General features: G+C 35.5%; 1 protein-coding gene across 1 annotated transcript in view; it reads left to right on the plus strand.

Moving 5' to 3' along the window:
- Window positions 1-18,935, plus strand: part of galnt18a (UDP-N-acetyl-alpha-D-galactosamine:polypeptide N-acetylgalactosaminyltransferase 18a) — a 68,450-nt gene that overhangs the window by 30,880 nt on the left and 18,635 nt on the right. Inside the window, exons 2-6 of the mRNA XM_016456664.1 lie at window positions 796-988; window positions 4,552-4,779; window positions 8,720-8,917; window positions 10,897-11,011; window positions 16,727-16,912. Coding sequence (XP_016312150.1) covers window positions 796-988; window positions 4,552-4,779; window positions 8,720-8,917; window positions 10,897-11,011; window positions 16,727-16,912 — 920 coding nt within the window. The remainder of the gene's footprint in view (window positions 1-795; window positions 989-4,551; window positions 4,780-8,719; window positions 8,918-10,896; window positions 11,012-16,726; window positions 16,913-18,935) is intronic.

Consider the following 18,935-nt stretch of genomic DNA (forward strand, 5'->3'; position numbering starts at 1 on the left):
ATTTTTAATGTTTTTACAGGAGTTTCTACTGCTCATCAAGGCTGCATTTATTTGATCAAAAATACAGGAAAAAATATAATATTGTGAAATATTATTATGATGTAAAATAACGTTTTTCTATTTTAATCAGTTAAAATCTAACTTATTCCTGTGATGCAATGCTGAATTTTCAGCATCCTTACTCCAGTCTAAAGTGTCACATGATCCTTCAGAAATCATTCTAATATGCTGATCACAGGAATAAATTATATTTTAAAGGATATTAAAATAGAAACCATTATTTTATATTGTAATAACATTTTGCAAGATTACTGGGTTTTTTTCTGTATTTTTTATCAAATAAATGCAGCCTTGATGAGCAGAAGAGTCTTCTTTAAAAAACATTACAAGTCTTACCGATCCCAAACTTTTGACTGGTAGTGTATATATAAATATACGGAGTACACATACATTTATTTTGTAAACACACTTTTATTTTGGATGCGATTAATTGCAATTAATCAACTTCATAGCACTATTTATTATTGTTGTTAAACAATAACAATATTAGAAGTAATAATAATAACAGTGATAATTATTACTAATAATTAGTAATTATTGTTATTATATTGTTTATAAATTATATTCAGTGTGTATGTATACAGTGTGTATAATGTATTTCTACATTATTTGTTTTCTCTAACTCAACATGAGTGAAAATGAGTTTATGTTAAAGACGTGATGACCATGTTTACCCAGAAGCCCTTGAGCCAACGCTAACACTGCTAACATTGTTCTTTTCGTCTGAACTTCCAGAGAAACCGTTGAAAGATGGGGAAGACACAGCTGACCAGACCCTCTCAGACTCTCTTTTTGCACACTGGGGTCATGACCTCGGCCCAGAGAGCCGCAAGGTGGCTCTGAAAAAGTTCCAGTACTACGGTTACAACGGCTACCTCAGCGACAGACTCTCTCTAGACAGAGCCATCCCAGACCTCAGGCCCGACGGGTGAAACAATCACTCACTACTCACCACCTTCTCGTCTCTCCCTCTTATTAGCATATATATACACAGCCTTTGTTCTTTTACAAACATCGATTTTCCTTTATCATCATGGTCACAGTGAACAAAAGGAATCGCTTAGAAGAAGATTAGATAGGGGAATGTCTTCATAAATCATCAGTTTTTTTTTTTGTTAAAATTTTTTTTAAATAGTCTCCTGCACACAATAGTGTGTCAAAAAAGCCTCAAACAATAAAATAATTTATAATTTTTTAAAATGTATTTTATATCATGCGATTGTTGAAGAAAATTTAATAATAATTCAAGAATAAATGCATATTTACTTTTACATTTTTACAATTTAATATGACAATACAAACTGTATATTACTATATACTGTATATCTATATCTAACTATCTGTCTATCTATCTATCTATCTATCTATCTAAAAAAAAAAACGCATCTGTGGAAACATGTAAATACCACAGAAGCGTTGCCCTGACCTGTGTCTGCACCATGATCTGAGGCAACCATCACACATTGCATAAAGCAAATCTTTCACGGTTGCTGCCATCAATCTGGGAAGAGTGACACGGCAATTTCAAACAATTTGAAGTCCTTCATTCTACAGTGAGGAAGATTATTCACAAGTGGAAGACATTCAAAACAGACACCAATCCTCCCAGGAGTGGATGTCTCAGTAAATTCACCCCAAGATTCAGAGAAATGGCAGACAACCCAAGAACTACACCGCAGACTCTACAGGCCTCAGCTAACATGTGAAATGATAAAGTTCATGACAGTACAACTAGAAAAATATGGGACAAGTATGGCATGTTTGGAAGGCTTGCCAGAAAAAAAACCTCTTCTATCTAAAAAAGCATGGCAGCACGGTTTAGGTTTGCAAAGTTGCATCTAAACAAACCATAAGACTTCTAGAACAATGTATAAGACTTCTAGAACAATGTCTTTTGAACAGATGAGACCAAGGTGGAGATGTCTGGCCATAATGCACAGCAGCACGTTTGGTGAAAACCTAACAAGCATATCAGCACAAACCCCAAAGTATTCTAGAGTCATGTGAGGACATCCGTCCAATGGCTAAAGCTTGGCCAAGATTGGGTGATGCAACAGGACAATGATCCCAAGCACACCAGCAGAACGGCTGAAAAGAAAAGAATCAAGCTTCTGCGATAGCCCAGTCAAAGTCCAGACCTCATCCTGACTGAAATCATGTGGTGAGAGCTGTGCGTAAACAAATGCCCTCAAACCTCGATAAACTGGAGCAACGTTGTAAAGAAGAGTGGGACAAAATTCCTCCAGAACGATGTGAGAGACTGATAAAGTCATACAGAAAATTATTACTTAATCCACTAAAAGTGGATCTACAGGCAACTGAAACATAGGGTGTTTTAACTTCCCGTATGCACAACTAAATGTTTTATGCTTTGGCATCAGAAGAGAGTCATTTCTCTCACAAACATTCTGGTCTAGAAGGAGTCAGTTTAATCAAGCAAATTCTTTTTCTGAAGAGAAATTTACTACCATTTTGCATATTATCTGTCCTAAATGGTATGTGAGATGTGTGAAAAATCATAGTGTCTGAAAGGTGCCCAGATGGTGTAATGTTTCTTGTAGATGTTTTGTAGTATGCTTCCATATATTCTGCTTTGGCTAATATTTACATTTGTGCAAATACATAATATTCTTTATATTAGTCCAAGCATTGCCTGGCAATAAAATAAAAATTAAAATAAATAAATAAATGAAATAATAATTGTGCCATTAGTACATACAGTGTATCATGTACAGTACAGTATAACTGGGTTTGTTAGCTTAATCCACAGCTGCCTTTCTGTAAAATTCATTTATGTTTATTTCTAAGTTCTTCTTTTTACATATTGTCATGTCCATAAGGAGTTTGTTCTCACCTGTCGAATTTAACATTGGAGTTTTTAATACATCATTTTATTTGAATTACAGTACTTTTTCTGTTCACATTAATTGTAGTAGTAGTAGAAAAGGATGTCAAATATATTTTTTACAAAAATATTTTAAATATATGCATAATAAATCATTGTTGATAATATTAATATTTTACAGATTAAATATTGTGATAATATATTAATAATTAATAATATTAAATATAACTTATATATAATATATAATTAATTGTAATCCTTAAGGTAAAAATACAAAATAAAGTGTTAAAGATTTTATTAATTATTTTGTTAATATTTATATTTTACAGATAATATTTTAATGTTATGTAATAATAAATATATAAGATACAATGTAATGTAAGAAAGGTAATAAAAAAATTATATTAAAAATATCAATAATGCATAAAAGTTGTTAGTAATATATCATATTTTATTATATAATAATATCAAATATTTAACACACACTGTCAGTCAGTAATAAATATAGTTTGTTATTAATAACAATGATTTTACAGATATTTAATTTAATATTATTGTAATATTTTTATATATAAAATACACTGTCAATGCAATAAAAATGATCAATTAAAAATAAATGTTTAAAAACAACAAATAATGTATAGTAATATTCTGCTTAATATTTTATTAATATATTATAATATAAAATAAGTACAATACACTTTTACTTAAACTTAAAACCAATAAATAAATATTTTAAAGATTAATTAATTTTAATTAATTAAATTAAATTACTTTAAATTAATTATTTAAATAATTAAAAATTTATTTAATAGTTTCCTTCGGTTTTATAACAAAACTGACAAAAGTAAGACAGATATTTAAATATAGTGTCATTATTTTTTTATAAATAGGTCTGTATACACTGAAATATAATAAAATATTGTGTCCCTGCTCTGGGATAAACGCATTTGTTGGTCCTTGACATCAAAATGTTTGAAAACCCCTGTGTAGACTGGGCTTAAGACTGACTGTTTTCTGCAGATAACTACCGGCTCTGTGCAGTAAAGTACACTACTGAGGTGGGTTCATCTCAGGCCGATCAGAAGCAAAAGTTTTTATTTGCTCTCAGTCACCTCTAGAGTATTTGGTTTTTCCAGAATAATGACTTCACAGCGGTTATGCTACAGTGACCTTTTACTCGGCGTGTGTGGGATATAGTAAGGGGGCAGTGCGGTTAACATGAGGTGCAGAGGTTTGGACGTTTCATTCTCCCACAGATTGACAGTGGCCCCACGTCACACCATCTGGTTGCTATGTTGAGACAGGATGATGGCTTTCTCCCTAATAAAAACAAACAGCACAGGAGACAGATGGGAGGGGAGTAATCACCAGCAGACAGCGGTAGAGGCTCCAGATATCACAGACCGCTGGCAAATATTAGTGTCTGATGTTCTCAGCATTTCAGTTCATGTTAGTAACTCCCTGAGAGTTCGAAGGGGGAGTCTATATAAACAAATTTTGATTAGAATGTAATAAAAGTCAGGTACACGTGTCACTAGGGTCTCCCCGCTTCATTTCTGGTGAGTACTGAAACTTTCTCACCAGGCCAGCAGGGTGATTTAGCAAACAGCTGGTATCAGGTATGAATTTTATATTGCATAAAGAGACTCTTTTCAACTAATCCCTCTTTCGTTCACTTCACTCAAAGCTGAACTGTCAGAAAACCTGCAGAGGTTTGTGGACGAGACCAACCAGCAGCGGCCCGACTTCATTAAAGTGGTTCGGCATAACAAGCAGGAGGGTTTGATTCGCTCTCGGGTCAGCGGCTGGAGGGCTGCAACCGCTCCCGTCGTGGCCCTGTTTGATGCCCATGTGGAGTTCAGCGTTGGATGGTCAGTGACACTTGAATTTTAAGTCATTTTGCTGCCAGTACTGAACGTAAAAGTGCTAGTAGGTTTTTACTTATGTTCTGTAAAGTTTTGATTAGTGGTCGACCGATATATCGCCAAGGCCGATATATCGGCCGATATTTGGCATTTTTTAAATATCGGCCGATAAGTTTTTCTGCCTGGCCGATGTGTTTGAGGCGGGACTTTTATTTTGACGGCGCTGAGAACGGCAGCGCCAGAGCACACAGTGCTCAAATTCTCCCTCTTCATTGTTTGTTGTCGTCGTTTAACAGTTCTGCCTAATACAGGTAGAAGTCTGTTTAATAATCAGATAGAACTGTTGAACAAATTAATTAAAAGGTATACAAAAAGTATTATAACGATTGCTTTTATATTATTAGTAACAGAAAGGCAGACATAATGCTTTCTCGTTTGCCGTCAGCATTCAGCAAATACGCATATCATTTAAACAAACCTTTAAATGACTAATGAACATTTAATTTCACAAACCTTGCAGACTTAGTCGAATCCAGCTGTAAGATCTTGTGAAGTGTGCATTTGTATATTGCCTGATCGCGTGTGCTCTGCGTGACAGTCGATCCGTGCGAATTGAATCCGGACAGGAGGAGAGTTCAGCTTCACTGGAGACGCGCGATCAACTTTAAACTCGTTATTTCAAACTATGCTTATTTATGCGAAAATATTTAAAAATGACTCAAGACTACATTCTGATTTACAATTGACCATTCACAAAGAGCTTGATTGACAGGCGATCTGACCAATCATAATGCCGAATCCACCATCTTGTCCGACAGCTACAGCCGGAAGCTAACAATAAATGAAATTTTTTTACCTATTAGATTGTGTTTTATTAACGCCTACACCTACCCCAACCATAAACAATAATGCAAAAACAGTAATTATTGTTGTACAACGTGACAAAAAACGCGCATGTCCAGGAGCCACAGCTATTTCCCAACCACAAAACAGACAGGAGAGTGGATTAACTTCAGTGGACTTAAACTTAAAAATGGTGTGTTCCGCGGTTGAAATAAAATACGTTCTGATGTTCATTTTGTGCTTTAAGTAAATATGAAAAATACGATCGGTTCACGTGCCGCTTGAACCGAGGCAATACAGCAATCATGAAAGAGCCACAAAACTGTATTTATTGTTTGAATTTCTTTAAAAATGACAAAATTTGAAATCTGAGAGTCCTGAGACCTTGTTTCATACCAGAAGTAACCTACTCTGTGTTGTCTGTTGGTGTGTTGTCAGTTTCCTCTTTGCTCTGCGATGTATTTTTCACTGTGTGAGAACATGATGTGTAGTGTGAGAGCAGCATTGTTTGTCGGAGATAGCAACAGTAACTAAGGAGGGCGGGTCTTTGCAAAGGGTCAATTATATAGTCAGAATAATAACTATATATTCACAATTTACATTTATGTAACTATATTTTTGGATTTAATTCTATTTAATCAGACCTTTAATTATATATTCAGATTAACTGAATTATATTCAGACTATATTGCAACTATACATATATTCATGATTTGCTTTTATATATTCAGTTTTTTGTCTATATATTCAGGCTTGTATGTATATTAGTGCTGTCAAATGATTAATCGCATCCAAAATAAAAGTTGTTGTTTACATAATATATGTGTGTGTATTTATATACACATAATAAATATACACAATACTCACACATATTATGTAAACCAAAAATTATATTTTGGATGCGATTAATCGCAATTAATCGTTTGACAGCACTAATGTATATACAGTATATTGCAACTTTCATGTATATTTTCAGAATTATAAGTGCATATTCAAAATTTACATTTATATATTCAGACTTAAAACTTCAGATTTACTTCTATATATTCATGATTTACATTTTTATATTACAATTTGTATCTGTATATTCAGACTTATAACTGTATATTTGGATTTACATTTATATAGCCAAATTTATAACTATATATTCTGATTTACATTTATATATTCAGATTTCTAAATATATATTCTGATTTACTTATATATATTCTGATTTACCACTATATATTCTGATTTACTTCTATATGTTCAGAATTCTAACTATATATTCTGATTTGGTCGCCGTGATTTTGCCAAGTAAGACATGTTCCTGGATCAACATCTTTTGTTGATCCTGGATCAACATTACTGTCCAAAAATATAGACTAAACCCAATTCCTACCCCTAAACCTAACCCTACCCATAATATATTTCTAAAATCAGCGTGGAATGATAGCTGATTAATAAGGGTGTAGAAGCACCTAACCCTGATCGTAAGCCTAAAACAGATGTTTCCTGAAAAGTTATCCCTAAATTCTGATTGGTTAATTGGAATGTTGTTCCAGGATCAACAAGGATGTTGATCCAGGAACATGTTGTACTTGGTGAAATCACGGTCACCATTCTGATTTACCTCTGAATATTCTAATTTACTTCTATATATTCAGAATTATAACTATATATTCTGATTTACCTCTATATATTCTGATTTACTTCTATATATACTGTTGGCATATATTTATTTTTATTATACTAAATGACGGTAGGTAGATTTCTAATAGAATGTGAGTTATGAACGAAAATAAAATGTTGCAATTACCCTCTATCTTCTCTATATTGTACCTTATTTATAACAGAGAATAAATTTTTATGTTTATTATGAATTAGAATACTGCTATTCAAGTTGAAGCAATTGAATAGAAGACTGGAAACAAGGGCATTTGTTCTTGAAACATTTCTGCAAAAGAAAAGTAGTGTAAATTGTTTGTAAAGCCATTCTTATACAAATTGCCACATTGAATTGAAAAAGACAGTATTCAGTGCGGTAAAATGGTTTTATGAACAATTTACACGGAACAATTTGCATGTGTTTCATGAATAAGACCCAAGGTTCTGAAGAATTCTCATTTGTATGTCCTGTTACGGCCTATTTGATAGTATTAAACAGCATGGGAATGCGAAATATTCATAAAATTTTGCAACAACTATTTGCAGAGTTTTCTGAAAATGCCATTTTCCGTTTAGACATTCAAACAAATAGAAAATCGATCTAGCCTCCAAATAAAAAACTATTACTGCAGAGAAGCTCATAGACATGCGTCATTTCATTTAAAATCTAGCTGTGCTGCCTTTTTCATGCTGAGAATGCAGATTTGGTGTAAGTAGGTCTTCTGCGTGATGTTGTTTTTGCTCATTGTTTGTATGGAGTGCTGTAACTTTTCCCTTCATTGCTCTTTTGACCCCAGTACAAATGAATTCAAATACCCTGCGTGCTTAGCAAATGACATGTTAAGCCAGTGTAACAGTACATGTGGATGGAAATGTGTGTTCTTCCCTGTGGGTGTGAGGGCAGGAATATGAGCAGTCTGCTGCAATTGCTGTGCTAGGCACAGCTGTCAACTTACATACCTGTTAATTATTCTCTGTGCAACATGTCGAAAAACACCTCTAAAGGGCTTGGATGGAGTGCACGTCAGCTTATTCCTGCTCTCAATTCATGCTGCGTTCTATCAGTTCATGGATGCATCTGGAAGTTTCTCTAGGGTTCGATGCAGTTTTTACAGAGTGGATAGCACAGCTTTTAGCTAGCCTGAGGCTACTTTCCAAGATCAAATGCAGCGCTAATGCTTGTCTTCACAACTTTGAGATGGTCTTTTAAAGTAGTGTTATCTCCCACAATGACATTTTAAGTTTTAGATCGATGGGTTCTGAGAAGTCATTGCCCGCCAATGTGAAAACTACAATCAGCTTTAATAATCAAGTGTGAAATCGCCTTTCGCTTGGGAGGGACTGCATTAGACATTGTACTCTGGGTTTTCGGAGCTCTCAAGAGACAAATTAGATAGATCCATCCAAAAACTACTGCCCGTGAACTTAAAGCATGTTCTATTTGTATTGATCCAAGGGCTGAACCAATCCTTCACAGAATCAAAGAGGACAGAACCCGGGTCATCTCGCCGTCATTCGACAACATCAAATACGACACGTTTGAGATCGAAGAGTACCCCCTCTCTGCTCAAGGGTTCGACTGGGAACTTTGGTGCCGCTATATAAACCCTCCCAAATCCTGGTGGACGCAGAACAATCAAACTGCACCAATCAGGTAATCACGCAAGATATGACCAGCATCAGCTCAGTGGTTTTACAAAAAACACAAAGACAAATACAGAATTCCCTTAGAGTGAACTACATATGCTAAGCAATAACCAAAAATATTTTTTGTAAAATATCTGAATGCTTTTTTCGATGACCATTATTAATTAACATGAATAGATATATTTAATTACATGTTGGAATATTACTGTGTGGGATAACACATAGGACATATGCAGGTCTTAAACTTGAAATATACATCACAGTAACAGTTCCTGGTTCATTTCGATTAAGGCATAACCGTACACTGACTCATGGTTCAGTGAGGGAGTCAGTTGTGAATGGCTCTGAGTGAGTCTGATTCAAATCGCTAGCTCAGTTCAAGACTGACTTAAAAAAACTGATTCTTGAGAATCATTTGACAGTGAATTGGACACTTTGGTTTGCAGTGTGTTCGTTGACATGAGCAGGAAAAACCGGCGCGTAATCTAATCTGACTTAGGCATTTACTAACACAACATTGTGTAAAGATAGCTGATGAAGCTGCATTCATAAACAAGTTTGAGACTGATTCATGAATCTTTTTGATTTACTCACTTAAAAAGAACTGTTTCTTAAGAATCATTTGGCAGCAAATCAGACATTCCAACCTGTGATGTGTTCGATGTTGAGTGCAGGAAACACAGACGCACAATTTAAACTAACTAAAAGTAGGGCTGAACGATTTTGGAAAATAATCTAATTGCGATTTTTTTTTACCAATATTGCGATTGCGATTTAATATGCAATTATTTTTTAAAGCTCTTTATGTTCTGTATTATTCAACAAAGACAAGCTATATCATTGTATAGTATGACCAACACACTATTAGATAGATTAAACATAAATGTTCTTTTCTGTAGGCCAGGCCTATATGTTATGATGAAATTAGGTGATGCATGAATTTATATGAATGACATTTTTATTTAACGACTACAATCACAGTAGTACGCCATACTTTGATGTCATACACCGATCTGATCTTCAAGTCGAAAACACCTCTTTACTCTCGCGTGTCATGTGACCAAGTGTAATCGCAGCCTCTGCGATTGAAAAATTGTGTTTTTTTCATATCGCGATATTATCGCAAATGCAATTAATCGTTCAGCCCTAACTAAAAGTTAGTAAGGAACTAACGCCACATTGTGAGATAATATCTGATGAAACCGCATTCACAGGCAAGTTCAAGGCTGATTTATTAATCTTTTTGATTGACTCACTGAAAAAGAATAATTTCTTAATAATCATTTGATGGTTTGCAGTTTGTTCATTTTCATGTGCTGGAATAACCAGCATGCAGTCCAAACTGACTTAGCAAGTAACTAACACCACATTGTGTAAAGATCATTCACAAGCAAGTTTGAGACTGATTCATGAATATTTTTGATTGACTCACTTAAAAAGAACTGTTTCCTAAGAATCATTTGGCAGCAAATCAGACATTCCAGCTTGTGATGTGTTCATTTCAAGTGCAGGAAACACGGGCACACTTAGGAAGTAACCTCCACTTCGCGAAAAGATATCTTTACTGCATTCACAAACGAGTTTATGATTGATACATTAAACTTTTTGAGTGACTCCTTTAAATAGAAGCAGTTCTTGAGAATCATTTGATGTCTGCGCCGATAGCCTTGTAAAGGCAAAACATGCCAAAAAATATATATATATAAAAAAAAAGAGCCATGGGGTGACACACTGTTGTATTGTAAGTGCTGTAAATTATTCTTGCAAATGTGTACTTTTTGTCACATTTGCGACTATTTCAGTCGTAGTTTAGAGCCCTGACAGATACAAATCAGTCTCCTTGCCTGCTTAATAACTTGTGTCCTTTGTGTTCAATGACTCAAGAAACTGTCTCAGCCTGTATACAATATTATTAATGTAGTAAAATACATTCTTGTAAGTCATTTAACCTCATTGTTGCCATGTGTATCTCCTCTCTCTCAACAGGAGCCCCGCTCTGATCGGCTGCTTTGTAGTGGATCGGGAGTATTTTGAGGAGATTGGTCTGCTGGATGAAGGGATGGAAGTTTATGGAGGCGAAAACGTGGAGCTGGGGATCAGGGTAAGAGATATTCATACTGCCGACGAGAGTTTTGAAAGTGCAGCAGGAGACAGGATGTCTGGAGTTTAAACAGATGAGCAGACGCGCGTCAATGAATAATGCTGTTTCATTTGATGAAAAGATGCTTTATGCAGGTTGTTCTTTGAGGGCAGATGGATATGTGGAGGTTTGCAGCCTCTGGTTACAGATAGACCTGTGTGTGTGTGTGTGTGTGTGTGTCATCGCACACAATTAAAGTAGAGCTCTCTGCACCTCGCTAATGATAACCTGCCAAACATACTTCTCGCTCCAAACTGGCGGGGTCCTAACCTCTCACTATTACACATGTACAGAGCCCCATCAAGACCTCTGCCGACTCCCATCAGACCCAGCAGCCCTGTAATTAGCCTCCACAGCCAGAATTCAAGCCCAGGCTGTGAATGGAGCTCGCCACAGCAGATACACAGTCACTTGCTCTCACTGTGATTTGGCCTAGCAAAGTTGCAATCACTCCACGCAGGGTGCACCTTGACAATACCGAGCAGATCAAACCCTCCATTACACGCACAGATTTTTTTCTGTTTCATCACTAAGGGCCTCAGTGAGGAGAGAGGAAATGAAAATGTCTCAGGAAGTGGCAGGCACCATGTGTGTGGTGGGATTTGGTACTTCGTGGAGATAATGGCCCTCAACATCTGTTCACACAGCTGTGTCTCTACTGCCTAATTCCACACTCTCATCTTCTGAGCTCCTTTGTGCCCCTCACATCGCACAAATGTTGCAATCCTGCAGATGTTGCCAAAAAAGGAAGAAAACAAAGCACAAAGTTTGTCCATCTTTCTGCAGCAGCGTTTTGGAGGTCTGTAGCTCAGGCATTATATTAAGATACATTTTCATTGTGATTTGGTTGCATTTTTAGTCAACAGAAACTATATGCTCTGCAAAAAAAAAAAATGTATTGTATTATTAGAGTGAAAATACCTAAAAAACAATACATTTTATTGATACATATATTTTTTTATTTACGTGTTATACATTTTATATACAATAAATGACTATTTTTCTAGTAAATTTTATTTCTTAGATGTTTAAGTATTTTTGCAACAACAAAAAAATTAAATCCAACGAGACTGATTGATCTGTTGATTGATATTTGCATTGTAGATATTTTACATTTTCGTGGTATTTTTTGATGACAAGATCTTAAATGTGAGTCTTGCGTTTTTAGTCTATTTAGGTCACTGAAAAAATTATTTTTTAATCAGTGTTTTATCTTGTTGCCAGTGAAAATACCTAAAACAGATCAAATGAATTGAGAAGCATCTTGCATCTAATTTTTAAGCCTTGTTTTCAGAGATTATATTCAGAGGCTATTTTAAATATTATGATGCTATAATAATGTAATATAATAATCATCATCATCATCATGATTAAGAAATTGCTTTTTTGTAATGTAACTTCTATACTGCAGTTATTTTTTGCAGATATTTTGATGGACAGTTTTGTAAGATTGCACCTTGTCAGTCAAACTCACGCTGGAGGCACTGTCGCAAAAGAAAATTTCCCGTTTTGCTGACCCTCATTGACATTGTGTTGACGGGAGCTATTTTTCGCTTTGAAAGAGGGTACATGCTCAATAAAAGGTCAACACATCTGTGCTCTTCTATTTTTAGCTCTCGCTAAAGGGCTTTGCTTATCAGTGATGGAGAATGAAAACTGTCTTTGATCATGTCAGATGTCAGCTTGGTTTATTTGCAATCTGTTGTGGTTCCAGGTAAAGAATAATGACTTTGTCAGTAATGCCCCTTTGGTGACATACTTATTGGTGGTTAATTCGGTCAAGGTAGGGGACCGTTAAATAAAATTGAGAGCCCTATACAAATGATGCATCATAGTAAAATTGATGCGCCAAAAATATTTTCCTCATCAATATTTTATATTTTTATATTTTATATATCCCTTTTTCCAGTAAAAATATCTAAATGTCCTTACAAAAATTAAATATATTTTTTTTATTTAGTATTAATAATAATAATAATAATAATAATGCTGGGTGGAAAACATATTTCATGATAAATTATATGAAAAAATATATTAATAATAATAATTGTTATTATTTTTATTATTATTATAGCATTATAATATTAGTAATTAAAAATAATGATATTTTCAGAAAACATGGAATGAAATTAATATTTTCCCCAGTGTTAATTTTGTTATTATTATTCGATTTTTTTGTTTTAAGAATAGAACAAGAATCGTTTGTATACATTTCAATTAGAGATTATTTATAACATTTTGTGAGGTTTAAATTATTAAAACAATAAAGAAGTAAATTTAGTACATTTTATTGCTTAGATGTTTCGATTTCGAACAAAAACACAGATAAAATGATTTTTTCATTGTAGATCACTCTCGGTGGTGTTTTTTGGAAAGCGACCAAGTCTTAAATGTCTCCCAGACAATATAAAGCTGGTTTGATTCTCATTTCATGCTTGCGAAATGTGCTTCTGTGCGACAGATTACGGTTTGAATATCTCTGTCTGCAGCAGGTATTGTATGCAAATGATTTTTTAGTGCTTCGGGAGAACAGACGGCTCAGTCATGGATCATTGGGATTGTTGTCATTGATTATGCATATGAATCATTCTCCTGGCAAATAGGAACAACACACATCTGGCCACTTCCTGTTGAATCCCTCCCAACGTGTCAGCGTTAAAAGCCTGCCAAACAAGCAGATCAGAATGAATATGATCCCCCCTTCCCATTCAAACAAGTAATCAGATAGAAAATACACCACCAGGTTCTCATGAAACCATTTGTTAGTCTAATGCAAACTGAATGCTTTTAAATATACAGTTCAGTTGCACTGAAACGACCCTGACATATGCCTCAACCAGATGTTGCACTTCATATTTCACCAAACCAGGCCTGAACGAAAGTGTTTGGGTGTGAATGTCTGGATGACGTTCAGCACGCTGGAATGTGGCCTATATAATCTCCTGTGAAGATTTACTACAGAGATACTCTCGCTTTAAAAACTCTGCAGGGGTGCAGTGGGTTGGAAAAACCAAGAAAATCTATTTTTGAGCAGCATAATGTGCTAATTGAGGGTAAATCACTGAATGAACGTGTATTACATGAAACCACTGTAGGAAAACCGCAGCGTTTTGTGATTTTTCTCCCATCTTTACTGACACACCAGGCGGTGACTGTGCTGTTAAAGAGGTTGTATGGTGTGATTTCATGTTTTCCTTTCTCTTTGGAGTGTTACAAGCTGTTCGTGCATATATAAGATCCATAAAGTCGCAAAGATTAAAGTCTCAAACCCAGAGATATATTCTTTCTAAAAGTTAAGACTAAACCACCCCTTCCTAAAACACCTCATTTAAACACGCCCCACATGTCTACGTCACTGTGTGGGAAGATTTGCATAACACCACCCAAATGTAAACGCAAAGAAAGAAGGCGTAACTTTTATTCATGCTGTAGTATTGTTGCTGCCGCCGCCATGTCGTGGAGACACTGTGTGTTTCCAATTATGGTAAGGGGCGTAACATTTCCGTCACAAGCTTGAGGTATTCGGCCAATCACAACGCACTGGATAGCTGGCCAATCAGAGCACACCTCGCTTTTCAGACCGATTAGCTTTGTAAAAATCGACGTGTTTCAGAAAGGCGGGGCATAGAGGAGAAACAATAATGTACGGTATGTGGAAAATAATGTGTTTTTTTAACCTTAAACCTTGAAAAAACATTGCATTACACCAAATACACAAAATAATGTTCTTTTTAGCAACGTCATATGACCCCTTTTCATTGAAAATTATCAGCAAAAAATAATTTCATGTCACTTTTTATATCATCTGGACTTGAGTAAAACATATTCAAAGGAATTTTTGTAATATTTGTTATATTTTGGATTTTATGAGTTGTATCTCCCAGGATACGTTGCCCTGTTAGGGTATAAAAACAGCCCAAGTCATCAATAATTCTATGATTTATTTGATGCAAACAAATATGTAATATTCAAAATATGCTGCATGTATGACATGTCTAAGTTTCCTAAAATTGAGACGCAGACATTTCTTGTATTTTTATATTTCTGAACTGTCCCGTCTTCAGTCTCAGGGGTGGCCAATTGCACCCCTTGAGGTCCACCGTCCTGCACAGTTTAGCTCCATCCCTAAACAATCATATAATGTATATATATTTTTTATGTATTCCTGAAGACTTTTGTTAGATTTTTCAGATATGTTTGATCAGGTTTGGAGCTAAGTGCTGCAGGATGGTGGCCCTCCAGGAGCAGGGCTGGACAACCCTGTTCTACCATAAAATGAGCTGTGTGAAACCCTGCAAGAAAAAAACATCTAGTTAAAAATGCAAAGATTTAGTCAACTAAATGTAATATTATCAGTTTTACATGTAAATATTAACATTTACACAATTTTTAAACTCAAAATAATCAGAAAGGGGACTGTGTACAGGGGGCCCAGAGACCAGGAATGCCTATAAGGCTCTTCTCTAAGGGCCCCTGGCCCCAGAATGCGATTTCTACTGAGGGGTATCCGCTCCCCTTGATGCGATTCATAATCCCCATCCACACCCCACCCCACCCCTCTGAAAGATTTATTATTAAGGGGCTCCCCCTTGTATTTTATGTGATTTCTGTGATTACTGTGTATGTTCTGTGTATTTTCTACACCCCCCATAACCACCAAGGGGGAACGCCAAACCCCCTCAAAACACCCCACCCCACCCCTCACACACACACCACCCCATACCACCCCAGAATTCACAATAATGAAATAACCAGAACTGGGGGCACAATTTACCTTGTTGACACCATTCATTGTCAATATTGAGGATAATCCTTTTTTTTATACCCTAATCAGGCAACGTATCTCAGGGGATACGCATATTTCAAAATGCGATAAAAAACAACACGAACGACATATCAACATCTCAAGACAATGTTCACAATTAATACTAACAGTTGTATTGCATTTTTTTGCTGAGAAACGTAAGATTAATATATGCCTACTTTTTACATTTTCAGAATGTCCAGCCACATGGGCTTTAGATCAAACTGACAAAACAAGCACAGAAAATTTGAACCAAGTCATGTGACCCCCATATTCCAAACAACCTCCACTGTGATAAAGATAACAGTATTGGATGAAAAATTCTTCCTCGTGCCTCGTACAAGAGACTAAAGAATATGTATCCCGTGGTGCATGTTGCCTGTTTTAGAGTTGAATTGCTCAATGTCAGCCACGTTTTAGGCAAATATGTTGAATAATAACAAATTATATGGCCTGTTAGCGCTTTCAAATAAATTCTCCTTACCATGTGGTAAAAAGTCCCTATATTGTTTTGTTAACGAAGAGCCGATTTAGGAGTTTATTTTGAACAAAGAGCTCCACTGTGAGGAAATTAGTAACCTTCAGACAGTTGATAATTATAGAAAATGAGCCTCCTTGATTTGAAGTGTATTGTTTAGCTTATTTGTTCAACAAAGCCTTTTATTTTAATAAAGTACAGTACTTTTTGTTCCTCATGGGGATTTGATTTATGTGTTGTGGGTTATTCTGTTATATGACTCACATACTCCCTAATGACTCACAAGAACTGTTTTTGTGGACTGCCTAATGGATGTTAAAGGGCATTTTCGAGAGCTAATTTTTCTTCATCCTTGTCCAAATTCAAAACACGAGACATTCATGTGTGTAATCAGGTGTGGCTGTGCGGAGGAAGCGTGGAGGTCATGCCCTGTTCCAGAATAGCTCATATTGAGCGTGCCCACAAGCCCTACACAGAGGACCTGGCAACTCACGTCCGCAGGAACGCCTTGAGAGTGGCTGAGGTGTGGATGGATGAGCTCAAGAGCCACGTTTATATGGCCTGGAACGTTCCACAACAGGTACTACACCTCTCACTCGCACTTTATATGAGTAGTTGAAGCTCTAAATTCTGATTGGATTGAAATCCGGGCTTCAGAATTTTACTTATACCAGGAAATAAATAGTAGTTCATGATAGTTTTTAGAATTGTGATATTAAAGGAAAATTAATTAAAATGAACTACATTTGACATAAAATCAACAAGAAATATTTACAAATCTCTACATTTCTAAATAAACAAATTTGTAACACCGACTGTGAACTCCTTCACAAAAATGATCATATTTACTTTCAAGATGATATTTTTATTCAAATTATATTATTCATTAATTTTTTTCACTGAATTTTAAGATAAATTGTCATTTAAAAATTATAAAATGCTGTTCAAAAGTTTGGGGTCTGTAAATTGTTTTTAAGTTTTTGAAAAAAGTCCCTTATGTTTACTAATGCTACATTTATTTGAAAATATACAATAAAAAACAGTAATATTGTAAAATATTATTATCATTTAAAACAACTGTTTTCTATTTTAATATATTTTCAAATGTAGTTAGTTCCTGTGATGCAAAGCTGAATTTTCAGCATCATTACTCCAGTCTTCAGTGTCACATGATCCAAATCATCAATATGCTGATTTGCTGCTCAAGAAACATTTATTATTATCAATGTTGAAAACAGTTGTGCGGCTTAATATTTTTGTGGAAGGATTCTTGGATAAATCAAAAGATCAAAAGAACAGCATTTATATAAATGTCTTTTCTGCCATTTTGGATCAATTTAATGAATCCCTGCTGAATAAAAGTATCAGTTTCTTTCTAATAGAAAAGTTTGACTGTTTTACTGACCCCAACCTTTTAAATAGTATTGTATAAATTAAATAAATAAAAAATGCTAAATAGAGGAATTTCCACTTGAGGTCTCAGATATGTATTTGTATATCAATATGCTAAATAGTATAAGTAGCCTACAGTTAAATGTAACTATCCTTTGCACATTAGAGATTTTATCATATTTCAGCTGTCACTGTTTTATGAAATGAAAAAGCCACTGAAAGCCAGTCTCTGCTGTGTTTTTAACCATGGTTAAAGGCGTGGTGTTGTACCTAACACCATACTTTAACCCTGGCAGATTTTCTGTAATACACAGCCTTGAGTGGCTTTCAGTTCTATATTAGTACATGAATGTGATGGAAGTTAAAGGATACATGCCGCTTCGTCATTTTAAGTTAAGATGTAATGGGCTGAAATGCAATGACTATGACTTATTTAAGCTAGTCATTAGGGCTTCTTAATGAGCTCTCACTTTAGTGCCGTACTGTAATGTGGGGTTTGGTGTTTGGGTTTTGTTTCATGTTCATGTTTTCCCATGTCTTTTATTTTGTAATTGTTTTCTGCTGTTAGTGTCATGCTTCCTTTGCCCTCTTGTCTTCATGCCATTGGTTCCTCTGTTCATTGTCATGTTCTGATTGGTTGTCTTAGTCATGTGTCTTGTTTCCCATTGGTTTGTTCATGTCATGTGACCCTCCTTTTCTGATATAAGTAGCCATCATGTTCCCATAGTCTTCGTCATGTATTGATGTTGTAACCTGCTGTCGGTGAGTCTTGTCTGTTCATGCCACGTCGAGTCTGTTCATGTCAAGTCTGTTTCATGCATCGTCAAGTTAAGTCAAGTCTGTTCATGTCAAGTCAAGTCTCGGATTATTGTTTGGATGTTTGGATCACACTGTAAATAAACTGCACTTGGGTTCTTCACTACGCTCACCTTCAGTGGACTAACTCGTTACAGAATACACGACCCCAGCAAAATGAACCCAGCAGTTTCACGTCTCCTCTGCCTGCGTCAGGGCGGCCGGGCTATAGAGGAGTATGTGGCCGATTTTTGTGAGGTATGTCACTTTGTGGATTTTAATAGCCTGCTCACATCATGCTAGTTACTCAGGAGATTCTTTACAATATGGCCACCATTGAAGAGCTTCATCGCAAGATGGCCGCCACACAAGAGTCTCTTCACAAAATGGCCGCCCTTCTAGAGTCTCATCACGTC

The sequence above is a fragment of the Sinocyclocheilus anshuiensis genome, unplaced genomic scaffold (assembly GCF_001515605.1).
Source record: "Sinocyclocheilus anshuiensis isolate Anshui unplaced genomic scaffold, SAMN03320099.WGS_v1.1 scaffold840, whole genome shotgun sequence".
NCBI classification, from domain to species: Eukaryota; Metazoa; Chordata; class Actinopteri; order Cypriniformes; family Cyprinidae; genus Sinocyclocheilus; species Sinocyclocheilus anshuiensis.